General features: G+C 41.9%; 1 protein-coding gene across 1 annotated transcript in view; it reads right to left on the reverse strand.

The window, feature by feature from the left end:
- HPSE (heparanase) overlaps positions 1–15,471 on the reverse strand; it is a 34,954-nt gene extending 19,483 nt beyond the window's left edge. Inside the window, exons 1-3 of the mRNA XM_081051515.1 lie at positions 15,069–15,471; positions 2,467–2,612; positions 637–762 (exon numbers count right to left, since the gene is read on the reverse strand). Coding sequence (XP_080907641.1) covers positions 637–762; positions 2,467–2,612; positions 15,069–15,310 — 514 coding nt within the window. The 5' untranslated portion in view covers positions 15,311–15,471. The remainder of the gene's footprint in view (positions 1–636; positions 763–2,466; positions 2,613–15,068) is intronic.
- Positions 15,472–17,602: the final 2,131 nt, after the last annotated feature.

Here is a 17,602-nt window from a genome sequence, read left to right on the forward strand (position 1 = left end):
ATAAAATTATATTTCATAGTTAAATAAGGCTTGCTTGTTTCAGTTGCTTTAAAGGCTTGCATGATGTCATCCATTTTGAAGATTGGAAAACGGTTTCAGTGAATGGAATTAAATTCCTGGTTAGTTAAGCTAGTCCTATGTTTGCAAAGCCACAGAGGAAAGAAAAAGAGAAAGCTGCTTGTTGGCTGAGACTATCTGTTATGACTCAGGATTCCCCCGCCTAATAATACACCAACTGATAATAGGAGTTGCTTATGGATGGGTAGATGGAATGGACCACAGGTGTGAATGTTTTCACATTTTACTCTTTGTATTTCAGTATTTTACTTTTATAAGAGGAATGTATCCATGTCTTCCTTGATTTTTCTAGTTCTTCAGAGAAGTTAAGGTCATCATTAGCTCATGAATGAATGATTTCGATATTTCACTCCATGGCTAATAGGCAGTCAGTTGAAGAAAAGAAAAGAAAACAGAAGTTTCAGGTTCAAGATTTCCCATTAACTCTTGATAAATTTGAGTATTATGCAGCTTTATACAACTGCTACGGGGCTTATTAGATTCAAGGCCAATTTCAAGCTATCCAAATGTTAATACTTCATGGGCTGGGACACCTGCAGGGTGCCGTTCATTTCTTACTTGAGTAGGTGCTGCTCTTAAACTTTTTCTGATGCTGTTCTCTGAGTATCAGTTGCTCCTGGAATGGCCATTCCAATTGTAACCTCTTCTCCACATCAGAAGGGATGAATCCAGATTTGCAAATATCTGCAAATGGAAGATAATTTAGAGACTCTGTTTTCATTTATTTAGTTAGCTATTTATGTGATTAAAATAGGATAATTAAGTTTCTGGTTATTAGGTATGAGATCAGAGAAAATACTTTCTGTTACATATGTCAAATTTGCTGGCTAACTAGTCACCACAAAAAACCAACCAAAGGGCCGTTTTCCTAAGAAACATTGGCCACAGGGACATTGGACATAACTTCAGGTTATTTAACAATTCAGAAGGCTTCTCAGAAATTTGAAATTACCAGAGGATCCCACTGAAGAAAACATAGTTCAGGTCTCTTAAGGTTTACCTTCAAAATACATAAAAGTCTGTTTTACGTGGACTATATCTGATATGTGGTGATTTCCTCTTGCCATAACGATAGGACAGGAAATGCTAACTTTTTTTCCTTCAAATTTGGTAACTTCAAAGCTTCTGAGACCACAACATGTGCACTTGGAAAATGCACCACTATCTGGTCAGGCAGACAGTGCTTCTTTATCACAAGACAACACGGCTGCCAGGCAATAGCTGCCAGGGCTGGCTGACATGCCAACAACTTCCTTTCTGGAAAGTCCCACATTCTGGCTTTCTGGCAGCCAGTGCCTTATCCATCTCTGTGCTCACAAAGGATGTTTCAGAAATACTTGGATATTCCCAGTGACCCGCCCCACTACTACCATCCGAAACAGGATGAAGAAAATTGATGATCAAAGGACAGTTTCCGGTCTAAACTTATGAGACCTTCTGAATGCATATGACTGGTGGGAGAAGGCCAAGTCTAAACATAAGCGATTCCAATTTGTTATTCCAAAAGAACCCTCCTGCTTTTTCCATTTTTTTCTAATTACTACCCTATTAATTTTGGCCCAATTTCTGATTAAATTGTTCTCAAGACTTCCTAACTGAAGAAAATGACCAGAAGGAAAATATGTAATATATGAAAAAATGAAATATTATTCATTAATATGTAAATTATACATAATTATAATTCAATAATGTATATGATAGTTTTAGTAATTTTAAGATCATGATTTAACTTCCATTTGATGTCTGTATAGCACTTATGAAAGACAGGGGGCAAATCCTTGTGGCTCTCTAGAGCAGGTTTCTCAGGTGAAGCCCACAGACTTCCAATATCAGAATCACCTGAGGAGCCTGCTAAACTGAACTAAGGTTGGAGCCCAGGTATTCCAATGTTAAAAACTCACTTCAGGTGATTATGTATAGTCAATAAAGTTTGAGAATCATTGCTCAATAAATCATCTTAAAAGCCTTCCTTAGAAGCAACGTGTGTCTCATGTCCCTTGTTACACCTTTCATCCACATTTTATTTCCAGAATAAATGGGTTTCAGTCCATTACCGTGTCTTCAGCTGGAAATACTCTCTTCAGCTGGAAGCATTTCTAACCACATGCTCCCTCTAAACAGCTCTGTCCTTCAGCTACTATCATTGTCCTATTTACACACAATTAACTCTCAGTTATGCCCAGCACACTTTTTTTTTTTTTTTTTTTTTTTTTGGTGAGGTCTCACATTTCATGAAAACATCAGATCAGGAGGAGGAAACCTGCCCACTGCTTCCTCCTTTTGTGTAGGTGCTTCCACAGGTCGGTTGGGAGCCCTGAAACTCTTACTGAATGCTCATGACTGACTCAAGTTAATTAAAATATATGGTTAATCTGTAAAATGTTTCACCCTGGTTGAATTGAGATTGCCAGTAACTTCTCTCTTCAAAGCTTGGTTCCTTCTTGGGATCGAAAATTAGAAAGTCTGTCTTGGTGCCACCAAATCTCAGGTATGCAGGAGACAAACCTCTGGCCAAAGTACGAAGCTTTGGAGAACTGTTAGGAAGACAAAAAAGAAATTAAAATGATTTTTTCCCAAGACAATCCAGTCAAACATGTTTATTCCCTTTTCTCTTGGTGGACCTATTTCTTAAAATCTTGCTGTACAGGCCTTGGAGGGAGAAATCATATTGTTATATCAGGGGAATCATCTCAATCTGAATCTTTCTAATTGCAAGGCTGCTCTTCTAGGCACCTGGAGACAACTTGCAGCTCTAACTCTGGCAAGAGCTTATGTTTTAACTTGCCATTAGGCTAGTGTTCGGTACTTTCAAAAAACTCATCACCTTTTATGATTGATGGAGGAAAGGAGTTAAGAGAGTAGAAACTACAGGAAAGATGACTCTGTTTTTTTGGAAAATAGATTGTCTTCAAAAATTTATGTTCCCACATAAGTTCATAAATGACTTAGGATTCCTCCTTCTCTGCCTAACCACCCCCCTCCAAGGAAAACCATCTTTTAAATTCAAGTCAAATTAACTTAGATTATATAAGATTCTAATTCCTATCATTGACACCTCCATTTGAGGAATTCTATATGCCTCTCATCAAGCCAAAAATGCTCCTGATAGGTGGCAGTATGTGCTCACAATGGTACCAAGTGCTATGGAATTAGATGATTTATAATCCCTTCCCTCAGAACGATGAATATGTCATGAATATTTAAGTGAACAAAACTAAGAAAACAGAAGACTCAGGTAGCAGGGACTCCTGCCATACATTTCTAAAGGCTCACACAGGTGATCCTGGCCCACTGCTTTCTGGAATGCTCTTAAAACACATAAAATCAATGTTGTGTAGTTCTCAGATTGGTCTGATTTTAGTTTACACCCGGGTTCATTTCAAATCAGAAAATCATTCCAGGAAAATTACCTAATTGCCAATAGTTCTTCACTTCCTAAGAATTAAAGACCTGACCTAAAATTTAAAATTTTAAGATGTACTCCTGCTTATCTATAGCACTATGTAAAATTTTTGAAAGATTTCTTTATTTATACTTAGAAAAGAGAAATTAAAAGATGGAAATTGACCAAAAGACTCCTGCATTAAAAAAACTTCAGCAATTTTTCAGCAAAATCCTCCCCACCATTTGTTATTGTTTGTAACTTGAGAGCTTTTTACTTCTATTACTGTGTTTCCCCCAAAATAAGATCTAGCCGGACAATCAGCTCTAATGCATCTTTTGGAGCAAAAATTAATACAAGATCCGGTATTATATTATATTTATATTATATTATATTATATTATATTATATTATATTATATTATATTATATTATATTATATTATACTATACTACGTTACGTTACGTTACGTTACGTTACATTACATTACATTACATTATATTATATTATATATTATATAAGACCCAGTTTTATATTATAGTAAAATAAGACCGGGTCTCATATTAATTTTTGCTCCAAAAGACGCATTAGAGCTGATTATCCGGTTAGGTCTTATTTTCGGGGAAACATGGTTATCTAGGCACTTTTTTCTTCATGAGCCTCTTCCTTCATAAAAAGTATTTTAAATTGTACTGTATGACACTGTTTATTTCTTTAAAGACAAATATGTTAATATTATATATTAAAACATTCTCTTTGACCTAAAAGTTCATTTTCTTTGATTTTTTTTGATCTTAAAAGAACTTATTTTTATGGGTCTCTAAATGTACATGGGTCTTGGAACAAGGAAATGAAGCACAAAGTGAGACTTCAGAAATGTTATCAACTTGGAATGCACCCTGACTGAAATACCTGACAGCACAGAACTCCAGGAAGGATGGCATCTGCCACGGGACCCTCAAAACCACTTGAAAATAAATGGGAAAGCTAACTTGGACTAAATAAGCGGTCAGAAGGAAGCCAACTCCACTTTACTACAAACCCAAACAAAAATAAACTGTATGAGGAGGAATAGAGCATATTGTTCAATGGATACAGAGTTTCAGTTCGGGAAGCTGAAGTTCTAAGATGGATGGTGGTGATGGCTGCACAATAACGTGATTATTTTTAGTACCAGTGAACTACACACTTTAAAGGGGTTAAAATGGCAAATTTTTATTTCATTTTATTTTATTTATTTATTTGTTTATTTATTTATTTATTTATTGGCGTGACAATTGTTAATGAAATTATATAATTTCAGGTGTACAATTCTGTATTACATCATCTATAAATCCCATTGTGTGTTCACCACCCAGAGTCAGTTCTCCTTCCATCACCATATATTTAATCCCCCTTACCCTCATCTCCCACCCCCCAACTCCCTTTCCCTCTGGTAACCACTAAACTATTGTCTGTGTCTATGAGTTTTTGTTTCTCATTTGTTTGTCTTGTTCTTTTGTTGTTTTTGGTTTATATACCACGTATCAGTGAAATCATAGGGTTCTCTGCTTTTTCTGTCTGACTTATTTTGCTTAGTATTATACTCTCAAGATCCATCCATGTTGTCACAAATGTTCCTGTATCATCTTTCCTTAACGCCGAATAGTATTCCATTGTGTATATGTACCACAACTTCTTTATCCTTTCATCTATCGAAGGACATTTTGGTTGTTTCCATGTCTTGGCCACCGTAAACAAAGCTGCAATGAACATTGGAGCACACGTGTCTTTATGTATAAATGATTTCAAATTCTTTGGGTAGATACCAGGAGAGGGATTGCTGGGTCATATGGTAATTCTATTTGTAATTTCTTGAGGAACCTCCACACTGCCTTCCATAGCGGCTGCACCAGTCTGCATTCCCACCAACAGTGTATGAGGGTTCCCTTTTCTCCACAGCCTCGCCAACACTTGTTACTGTTTGTCTTGTTGATGATAGCCATTCTGACTGGGGTGAGGTGATATCTCATTGTGGTTTTTATTTGCATTTCTCTGATGATTAGTGATGTTGAGCATTTTTTCATATGTCTATTTGCCATAAAATGGCAAATTTTGTTTGGTGTATTTCACCACAATAAAATGAGCAAACTGTAGGCATAGTGTGATTGCAACAATGAGAATAATATAGATAGAAGGAGATAACAGTGATCATTATTATCGGTGAAATGGATGATAGACTCTTTTCCATTGTTTTCTTGTATGTTACAACTTTTCCATAATAAGCACATGATATTTTAATGTATACAGAGTGGGTTAGTGTGTATGTGCTTCTGTTTAAGAATAGATGAAGAAACCAGGATTTACATAAAGGAGACATAGCCATCCATTAATTTATTCAATAAATGTTCATTGCAGGCCCACTTGGTGCCAGGCATTAGGCTCGTTGCTGGGGATACAACAGCAAATAGGACGGAAATAGCTGCTGTTCTCATGTAATTTAGAGTCTAGTGGTACAGATGAACAAATAAACAAGCAATTCCAAAGCAGTGCTATGAGAACAAAGAGGATTCTAACCCAATCTTTGGGCTGGGAGTAAGGGGTGGTTAAAGGTTTTACAGGAGAAGTGGCCTCACTCTTAGACCTTTGAAAGGAATACATCTTACCCAGATCAAAAATCATGAGGTGGGATTGAAGGAAGTGTTCTAGGTGTGGGGCACGTCTGTGCAAAGACCAGAGATAGAAGAACGTATGCCACCACTGAAGAGCTGACAGGTGTGGCCAGAGCCTGAGACTGGGAGCAGGGAGTTGCTCAGAGAAAATAAACGAGAGGCAAGCAGGACCGTATCATAAAAGGCCTGTAACTCCTATACCATGTCTAGGAGTTGCAACTTTATATGAGGGCAGTGGGGAGCCATGGAAGGATTGAAAGCAGTGTATGTCCTCACCAGACTTTTATTGCAGAAAAGAACCTCAGGCTGCAGTGTAAATAACTGAATAGAAGGAGCAAGACTGTGGTCGTGTTAATGTAGACAGGAAGTAATGGGCTGAGGTAAAGTAACAGCAGTGGGGATGGAGAGAGGTGGATAATTTCAAGATACATGTGAAGTAGAAATACTAGATTTGGTGTTTAATTGGATGTTGGAGAAGAGTCAAGGATTACCCTTGGGAAGCATCTTGGAAGAAGGTAATGTCATTTGCTGAGATGAAGAACAGATGATAGCCTGGGGGGGACTCAGTGTCCTAGATGCCAATGGAACAGTTGCCCTTTCAGCAGGTTGAAACATATTCCCAGCAGGCCCTTGGCCTTGTGTGTGTGTAGCTCAGGAGACACATAGGCAGGGTATAGACAGGCTAGAGAGTCCTCAGTCTAAGGGTCAGTGACCAGGAACCCCAGCCCACAGGTGTGGAGACATCGCCCTACAACGGACACAAGGAACTCCCTCAGAGTCACTCCAGGATGATCCTGTTTCACTGTCTTTGCCCAGACACTGATTCTGGTCCTTGACATTTTGGTTGTGTTTGAAGATAGGGGAAGCTCATTTAGATCAGCGTAGCTGATATTTGTAAGCTGGTGAGAGGCTGGTGCTCTGTGGGAAGTGGAAGCGAAACGAGCACCCAGGAGAAGGAGCTGTGGCATCACAAGTTTTGCATCTGTGCCTGGCCTGGGTCACATGCCCTAGTACCAGGTAGTGACTATACCACCTGGGGTTACTCTCCATCATATTACTCTGCCTTTGTTTCCTTCGTGGCATACACCACACTCTAAAATTAGCTTCCTTGTTTGTTTCTTTGGTTTACTATCTATCCAGCCCTTACCCCTGATGTTATAAGCTCGGTGAAAGCAGGGACCTTACCTGTCTGGCTCATCAGATCTCCATAGCACCTAGAGAAGCATCTAGATAAGTGCCTGGCACACAGCTGGTGTTTCATAAATATTGTTAAGTGAATGAACAATCAAGTCCAGCTTGCTGAAAGGGCAAATGGGGCCAAAGACTGTTTTCTGAACAAAATTAAAACTCAATGCTATGGCTCCTGCCAAGTAAAGGAAATCACATGCTTCAAAGTATTGGTATGACAGACCTTTTTGTTTGTCTCCTTTGCAATGGAACATTTCCTTGCTTTAAGAACAAATATCAGTGCCCCCTGACAAAAACAAGATTTAAAACAGCTGCAACACATGTCATAAAAACCAAAATTGATCAAAGGTACAGTATTTCTGTTATAAAAGAAGGACAAAAATTTAACTACCACTATAGTGACATGGAAATAACAAAAGGACACATAAAAGCAGCAGCTCAGATATTCCATTTCCAGAGCAGATTGTTAGGGGAAAGAAAAATCTGCAAGTATTTTTATTTTACCTTATGTGTAAACAAAAGATGCTTAGGTCTGACACAAAAGCAAAAGTTTCCAGGAGCCAGCCGTCTTCTGGCTTCTACTAGCTTGTGAGGGCCAATAGTCTAATTTTGAGAACCAGTTGTTAAACTATTGGCAGATTGAGAGTAGCCACGGTGGGAGTATTTACACCACAGAATTCAGAAAAAAATTTGTTTAACAACTGGCCCCTCCTCCCAGAGAGCCAGTTGTTAAACATTTCCTAGCACTCTACTACACAAATAGTAATTCAAGCCATGGAAGTGGGCAAGACCACTCGGGAGATTACGCGAAGTGAAAAGAAGGCCTACATCAGAAGTTTAAGGAACATCAACATTTAAGAGAAGTTAAAGAGAAAAATGGAGAAGAACTGTTAGAGAGGTGGGGGAAAACCCTAGAAATGGAAGTGACACAGACCCAAAGGGATGAGAAAGTGTTTGCAAATGTCCACATTGCCAACTATGTCCAAGAGGCTGTATTAATTTGCTAGGACTACAGTAACGAAGTGCCACAAACTGGGTGGTATAAACAAGGCACATTTATTGTCTTACAGTTCTGGAGGCTAGAAATGTGAAATCAAGGTGTTGGCAGAGCCATGCTCCCGCTGACGTTAAAGGGGAAGGAGCTGTCCCAGCCCTCTCTCCTAGCTTCTGGTAGTTCCTTGTAGCAGCATAACTCTAATCTTCACATGGCATTCTTTCTGTGTGCATGTCTGTCTCCAAATTTCCCCTTTTTATAAAGACATCAGTCATATTGAATTAGTACAACCAATTCTTAACTAATTATGTCTACAATGAAACTATTTCCAAATAAGGTCACATAGTAGGGTACTAGGGGTTAGGGCTTCAACATGTAAATTTCTGGGGAACACCCAAAGATTCAAACCCATAATAGAGACCAAATAGGAAGGATGGAAAGGTTGTTCATTGCATTTTGCAATAAAAGAAGGTCTGGAGAGATTGATTTTATGACACCATGATGGGGACAGAGTGAGGGTGGAATGGGCAGTAAGGAAGGCTACAGAAGGAAGGAGAGAAAGGCAGTTTCTACAGAGGCATATGTGCAGGAAGGTGTTTGAGATGGGGAAGACTAAGAATGTTTCTATACTGAGAGGAAGGAGCCAATAAAAAAGGGAGAGGTTAAAGAGAAGAAATAACTGAGAGCAAAGTCCTTGGGGAACAGGAGGGGACAGGATTCGGAACCCAGCTGCGAGAAGTGGCCTGAGAGGAGAGAAAGGAAGAAAACTGGACATAACCATGCTATGTCTGCAGGTTTGACGGCAGGAAGAAAAGGAAGTTCCTGTCTAATGACTTCATTTTCTTTGGAAAACAGAAAAGTGGTCATAGGCTAAGAGTGATGAAGTGGAGGTGTGATCAGAGTTTTGAAGGAAGTGGAGAATGAGAGAAGTAGAAAAATGAAGAGTTAAGGGGTAGCACTAAGGGCCAAGTAAGTCCAGAGGCCAAGAATTTATATTGTAACATCAATCCACATGGCTGGGAGATTCCCTTCTACCCCCAAGAGCTTAACAGCCAAGCTATACAGGACACTGAGACTGGAAGCAGAGGCAAATACATAAAAGTGGTTTATAAATATACATTACAATTCATGATTAGATAATATTTTAAATTTCTAAGCTATCTGACCACCTTATAGATTCCAAAGAGGGAAAATACAGTCAAACCAAGCTAAGTTTGAGGCTCTAGCAGAAAGAACAATGGAGCAGGAGTTTGTGATAGGAGTGGTTCTTGTGATAAACCAAGAAGTCCAAATTAGACATGGAAGACGTAGAGAGAAGGAGAAGGCTGTTCAGTGGAGGTACTTAAAAAATTAGTTGTGGTGGGATCCACAGAGTGAAAGAGCTAAGAGGTTAAGGAGTATAATCCAAGAATGGGAGGTTTTAAGATTTCAGGTGTTGAAAGGTGCTCAGTGATGCAAAGGGTGAAGGCATGGCCATGGCATTAGGTGGCTGAAATGCAGTAAAGCAGTGTGTGCCAGAAAGCTGGCTCCCTGAAAAGAAAAGTGCTCCATTTTTTAGCATTTGCCAATTTTCATGGTGTAAATATTCCCACCAGGGCTGATTTGAAGCTCCCAGTGTTGACATTACTGAAGGCAGAGCTGGGAGGAGATGCACGCATTTCACAAGCTGGCACAAGCTGGTTCCAGTACAACACTGAGTAAAGATTGTTGTAAAATGTGGGTGTGAAGAAACTGAGAGACCGTTTACTCAAGTGGATTTGAAGTCATCTAGGATGATGGTGGGACACAGGAGTGGAGAGGAAACTGAAATCAGCACCAGTCTTTAGTCAATAAGAAGAGAGGGAGAGGGAAGCAGAGCGCAGTGACAAGGAGCACGGGATGAGAGCCAGACATGGAGACTGGGAACCTCACCCTGGGGTTCTGACAGTCATCTCCAGCATACATCACGTTAGTCTAAACTGAGTGTTTGGGGCACTTTGCGTAGGTTATTTTACTTAATTCCAAAACAACCCAGTTGAGGTGGGTATCATTACTATCTTCATTTTACAGATAAGGAACCTGAACAAAAGAAGGCTAAATAATGTGCCCAAGGTAACAAGCCAACAAGGATTTGAACCACAGCAGTCTGTAGTTCAAACTGGTGGGCAGTCATCTAGAAGCTGCACTGAGAATGGGAAAAGGTCTGCAGTATGGAGAATGCCCAGCTTCTACTCCAAAGGGCTACTTCAGAGAAGGAGCCACATCGATTTCTCTACTTGGGTCTTCAGAGAAGAGCCAAGTTTTGCTAGAGCAAGGAGGTGGCAGGAGTAGTCTATGAGGATAGAGCAGGGTTACCATGTAAAGGGCTCCATGGAGCACAACAGAAGGTTTGGGAGGGGAGAGAAGAATGCGCACTCCATCAGTGGGGAGCCCTGCTCAGGGACCAGAAAATGGGAGTCTATGCGGCTTTGGTTGTTCTCAGTTCTGTTTCTCTTTGGTTATTTCTGTCAGCAACAGGCACATACAGGCCTTATGTCTCTTTCCAACATCAGTTATCAAAACGTGCACTTGACATTGATAATAACTGCTTTACCAAATAGTAAAAACAACGTTGTCCATGAAGATGCAGGAATCTGATTATCAACAGTTATTATTTATAAATACTTATCAAATTGGCAGAAAAGGATGACATTTGCTGAAGAAAAATAAGCAAATTTTTATGAAAAGCAAGCACCACTAACGATTACTGCTGTCTCTGTTTAGCACATTTCGTAGAGTACTGCTATTATCTCTACCATTGACTCAGCGCTTTGCACTGAAATGTCTACTGCACTGTCCAGTCTGGTAGCTATCTGGTAACCACAGATATTATTATGGTAATAATAATATTACCAGATGTGGTAACTCATCTGGTAACCACACGGGGCTGTTGAGCACTTGAAATATAGCTAGTCTGAATTGAGATGCGCTATGAGTATAAAATATACACCCGATTTTGAAGATTTAGTTCGAAAAAGAATGTAAACTATCTCACTTTTTATATTGATTACATGTTGAAATATTTCAGATAGTTTATATTAAACAAAATGTTATTAAAATTAATTTCACCTGTTTCTTTTTTAACATTACATACGTAGTTTTAAATTTTCTAGAGAAAATTTAAAATTACGTATGTAGCTTGAGTATGAGACTCACATTCTATTTCTATTGTGCAGTGCTGGTCTTGACCCTCCCATCGTTGAGAGCTAGTGTCGTGCGGGGGACCCTGCTCGCTGCGCCATTTGTCGTGCAGGGTGGCAGGCGGGGCCTCTGGTCCCACTCCCCACATAAGAACGCAGGACACGGTAAGGCCAAAAAGGAACACCCATGAAGCCATAAGTAGGGGAGTCAAACCAATATATTCTCGCTGGCGGCTGGGCTGGAGACACAGGAAGCAGGATCTACATAATCTGCCTAACAGCAGTCCGCGCTTGCCAGCCACCATCTTCTTGCTAGCCCCCATTCCCTTCTGCTAGCGTAGCCACAGCAGTTATATTAGTGGCCAATGGCTTACGGGTTACAGCTGACGGCCAACTAGCCACAGCTGCTGGCCATCTGATCACAGTTGATGGCCATTTACTACCCGAGCCAGCACCTTTCTATTGTGAGGCCGAGAGCCTGGAAACTTTTTTGGGGCTTTGTCCCCACAGCTAGGGTATCTTTGGAGCTCAGCACAGAGCCAGACTTAGGATGGTTTTGACTGTGTTGTTGATTAGTTACCTCTAGGTAGAGGGCAAACTGAAAAGATGCTCCTTTCCAATTCTAGATTGTTCTATCATAGGCATTTCAGTTCTGTGTACTCTGTGTTCTTTAATTGCAAATGTGAAAAAACCCATCTGTTTGCCATCATGGAAAACAGAACCATGCCATCTGATTTAATTTGCTTAGGCCATTTGGGAGGTACCTGAGAGGTTTAACCCCCGATTCTCCTACTCTCAGGTCAGTGCTTCATTTCATTATAGCAGTCTTCTCAGTTTGTTTCTGGACAGTCTTTCTTTCTTCCTTCCTTCCTTCCTTCCTTCTTTTTTTTCTTTCTTTTTACCATATCCTACTCTGCTGCCCTTAAAAAATATAAACTGCTTACTTTCTTTTTGTGTACTCTGATCTCCACAATTAGCACCTGGGGTCAAACTCTGCTCCTTCTTATAGTAGCTGGCTGACTATGGGCAAGTTATGGGATCTCCTTAAGGCTCAATCTCTTCATTTTTATAATGGGGATAATAGTTCTGACCTCAGAGCTTTGTATCAAAGACTAGATGAATTCATACCTAGGAGGTGCTTAGAACAGGGCTTGGCTTATGGCAAAGGCTCAATTAGCATCGGTTATGTTTTTGATCCTCTTCTTATTATTACTTCAATTTTCAGCTGCTCATCTCTTGACATCTTCACCCAATAAGCTTCACTTTTGAGGAACTGTAATAAAACAATACCCATCTCACCCCTTGCTCCTGTGGACAGATATTAAGCTTCGTGTTGTCTTCTGAGAGGGCAGCTAAATGCTTTGTCTTCTGAGATGGTCAGGCCACCCTGGGCTCTGTGCTAACCGTCCTGGGAGCTGGACCCTCAGACCCTAATTCAGAAGCTAGGTCTTAGATGAGAAGGAGAGGGAGCTCCTGCCTCTTTGAGCTGCATGCAGTCCTTTAGGTCTCAACTACGAGTAGTGTGAATGTGCTTGCAGGTGCCTCTGGGGAGTAGGCATCAGACAGCCTCTGCTAAGGACAGGACCAGGAGTGGCCAGGAGCCAGCCCTGGAGAGAAGCCTGTGTGAACTGGAATACACTGTGTTTTGCTAACCAAATGAACAGTTTTATCTATTGCATGCTAAGCTTTTTTGATTTTCGTTATCTGCCAACTTTAACAAAAAGGTGGGGGCCAGGAAGGAAGAAAGAGTGCTTTGGGAAATAAGAGACTGGGTTTAAGAAGAAGCACAGGTATCATGCTCACTAAATTGCAGAAGCTAGGTTTTTCTTCCAATTGCAGATTGGAAGTTCTGTGTGTGTTTAGGCGGGGGTGGTACTGGTCAGTTGGTTCGTTTGACAGCAGGGTGATCAGATCTGGACCTAAAAATCATACTGTAGGTTTTTTTCTTTTGAACCTGTTTCTCAAGGAAGGAGTCCCTAAATTCGGGATTTAGGGATTTGGGGGAGGGTTGGGTTGTGTGCTGGCTGCAGCAGCAGAAGAGGACTTGCGATCTCACTTTTCAGTAAGTGGTCATTCACTTAATTCCTCTGTTTTCAGTTAAGTATGCTCGCACTCTCTCTTCTCCTATTATCTTCCCCTCCCCAAGCTAGACCCGGGGCCCTTAGGTATGGAGCCTCATACTTCCGTGTTTCTCTAGAGTAATCTTTCTGTCTCCCAACCAGCTGCTGCCTGTATCAGCTTCCTATCCCTAAAGGGGAGAAAAAAGTGGGGCCTCCTCCCCACCAGGAAATTCTCCTTCCCCCCTCACAGGAGGAAAGATGGAGATTAACCATGATCAGAAGAAACACACAAAGAATTGATGAATAAGGTTAGCAAACACTCATCATTTTCCAGGAAGAAGCAATTAAATTATAAACACTCTCTGTCAAATGCTGTGCTAAGTACTTATTTATTATCTCATTAAATCCTCATAACAATCCTACAAGAAAGTTTTATAAAGTTCCATTCTACAGGTGAAGAAATCATGGCTGAAGTTGCTCAGTAACCAAGCCACTCAGCTTTGGCAGAGTTGGGAATCAAGCCAGGGTTGTCAGACTGCCAATCTCTTAACCATTAGGATACCTGTTTTTATTTGCAGAATAAATGACTGAAATTAGTAATGGCAGCTGACAGTGTGGGCACAGGAAGGACAGCAGGTAGGTGTTTGGCAATGGCGACATTCCCAGCTGTCTGCGCTAGATGAGGCGTGGCTGTCTCTGGAGGCTCTCATGACCTAGATGAGTGGCCTAGATGACCTGGGGCTGTCACTGTAGCTCCCCATCTTGGGATCAACCTGCACTCCTGGGGCAAGGGTCACTGCACCTGGTTCAATCTTTCTCAGGTGAGAAAAACATTGTAGCTAATGAAGCAGGGCCACATTTTACAGCCTCATCTTGGACAGATATCTTTTCATTAATAGTCTCCCAGGTCTCATTTATTTAATATTTAGATTTTTTTAAAAGGGTAATATGAGAAATCTCTGTACCTTGTGCTCAATTTAGCTGTGAACCTAAAACGGCTCTTTAAAAGTTATTTAAAATACATATATATACCATGCATAATTTTAAAATACACAAATGGAGTGAGTAAGCTTATTCTCCTTTGAGGCCTTTTCCATCTGATTTGTTTTGATAACCTTCCTGATAAGAGTTTGAGAGACGGAAGCCGGGTCCACAGTGTCACTTGTCCTACACTGTGCAGCAAATTCAAGCGACCACAGCCCTCCAGGTGCGCTTGCCCAGACCGCTTCCGGGCGCGTTGCTGGGGCAGTTGGCAAGTTTCTTCCCCACATTTCCATTTCCCCTTAATACCTGAGCCTTAGTTGGCGTTCAGTCAACACTTACTGAATGAATGAAGTAGAGAAGAGGGAGGGAGGGATGGGGGGAGGGGGGAGAGGGGAGAGAGACAGAGACAGAGACAGAGACAGAGAGACAGACAGACAGAGACAGACAGACAGACAGGCAGGCAGACAGAGATTTCCGTGCGGCAAAAGAGAGGAGAGGAGTTGGCAGGGCAGACGCAGATTTCAGGAAGAGAGGAGAGGGCACAGGGGCACAGGGACCCGCGGGCCGGCGCTTACCCCAGGAAGGTGAGGAACCGCGGGTCTGTGGCCAGGTTGGCGTCGATGGTGAAGGACAGGAACGAGGGGCTCACCAGGTGCACCGACCGCTCAGTGGAAAAGTCCAGCTCCACGGCGTCCTGGGTTGGCGCGGGTCCCGCCAGGGCGCCGGGGGACCAGGCAGCCAGCGGCCCCAGGAGCAGCAGCAGCGGCAGCCCCGCCTTCCAGCGCAGCAGCATCTCGGGCTCACCTGGCTGCCCCATCCACGAGCAATCGCGCCGCGAGAGTCAAGACCGCGCGCGCTTCCCCTCGCCGAGCCCCCGCGCCTTCCCCGCTCCCGCGGTCCGGTCGCCGCTCCGCCACATCCCTCCCACTGAGCCCTGCATCCCTCCCGCAGCTCCTCTCTGCTCGCCCCTCCTCCCCCGCTCACTCCCACTTCCTTGCACGCTTTCCCCTCGGTGGCGGTCACGTCCATTTACGAAATCACCCACACCCATTTGACGGGAGCGGAAATGGCCAGGATCCAAGCGTCCAGGAGGCCAGGGGAGGGAGCGCCCCGGGAGGAGCGCCCGGCATCCTGGCCGGCTTCCCGAAGCGTAGTGTCCCGAGCGATCATTTGGGAACACCAGTGTTTCCCCCTTCCAGCTCCCATCCGGGTGGCGCCACGTCTTCTGACCCTTAACTAAAGCCTTCAGTTGATCAATCATCGCTTGCCCCTTCACCTGGTTTATACACACTTGCTTGTCTCAGGAGCCGGCCAAAATCTGATTAACCTGTGTGTCCTCGGGCCAGAGAACTGCTTCCTAGGCATCTTACTTTTGTCTGAGGACTGACTCTGACCTGGGCATTGGCTAACCTACAGTTAGAAAGAGCACCTCCAAAAATTCCTTATCAACTTCTCATGAAAACCCTAGTTAGCAGAGCCTTAAAGCATTAGGTGCTCCAACATCTAAAACTTAGGATATGAAGCTTCTGTATAAATGTGGAGGTAGTGACTGTCCCCTGAATGTAGAGCCTTTGCCAAATTTCCCCTCTCTACATTTATCTTTAGCTCTTAGCTAAACCTTTCTTTGGTTTTCCTTTGATGTCTATATTGATGTGTAATTACAGCAAGCACCATGCACCTAAGGCTTACTATATGCCTGAAACCAAGAGAGGTGCTTTACCAACACAGATCATCATGTGTGCAAGTCACTTTTCTTCGCTTCCTCGTTTATGTTTTCCCAGTTTCCATATTAGTAACTACTTACCTGTGCTTTACTTGTGCTTTACCACAACTCTGCCGGGTGCATATTATCCTCATTTTACCGCAGGACCCAAACTCTGAGACCTTAATAAGTCCAAGTGTCAGAACTGGGATGTGAAGGTAGTTAAGTAATCCGGAACAGATGGCAGCCTGTCTCAACTGAAATGTGACTTCCTCAAAGAAGCTTTACCTGAAAGTCCAGGCAGCTGATGTCCCTATGACACACTGTCACAGCATCCTGAATTTGTGAGAACTCACATTTGTTAGCATTATGAGTGTTGTCCCACATTGGCCTCATCAGCTAGATGATAAGCTCCATGAAAGCGGCGAGGGGTTTGTCTTGACTACTGCACTCACAAAAGCGTGTTCACCATGCTTGTCACTTGGCAGGCATCCAATAAATATCTGTTGAGTAAGCACGTGACACCAAACCCTTTAGAATTTTCCACTTAGATTGCACCATCAAATCAATAAAGCAATAAGTAAAAATGAATTCTTTTGAAATTTATATCTAGTTTGCATAGATCTGTGTATTCTTAAGCACCTTAAAAGTTAAGTCGATAGTTCATTGAGGAAGGTTACAGTTTGGAGATTTTGTGCATGTATCAGTTACTATTTTGCAACGGAAATTGGGTCCACGTCCTACAATTAAACATAAGAAAAACAATTTATATGTAAAGCCCAAGCTACCAGGAGATCATATGACAATAGACACGGAGGTGGAAAAGCAGATGCCTCAGCTCTTTTTCTGCCTTTGTCATGACACTCACCCTTCATCCCACACCATGCCCTTGGGGGCAAAAGTCACACCCATTTCTTTAGAATACTTGAAAAGTGGATCATTGTGAGTTTTCTAAATAGTGAATCCTCGTGACATCCTCAGATGTGGGCCAGTGTGGTCCACATGTGAATGAGTTACTAATATGGAAACTGGGAAAACATAAATGAGGAAGCGAAGAAAAGTGACTTGCACACATGATGATCTGTTGCTTGAGATCAGATGAGTTTCTGGCTCCTGGATCTAAGTTGGTTTGATCCACTATGCCAAGTAAAAGGAATATATGGGCACGTGGGAAGCAGGAATATTTGATAATAATAGAAATTGTCATTTCAGAGATACTTTATACTTAGACACTTTACATTTTTAAGGGGCATGAAATGTAAATATGTGCTACAGGCTAGAAAGAAGAAAGTTGATATGTATTGAGTGCATGCTGATCCCCATTGTGCTTTTACATATTTGTTTATTCATCTAATCATTCAAATATTTATTGGGTGCTTACTATGTGCCAAACACTGACCTAGGCTA

Source organism: Rhinolophus hipposideros, assembly GCF_964194185.1.
Source record: "Rhinolophus hipposideros genome assembly, chromosome: 1".
Taxonomy (NCBI): Eukaryota; Metazoa; Chordata; class Mammalia; order Chiroptera; family Rhinolophidae; genus Rhinolophus; species Rhinolophus hipposideros.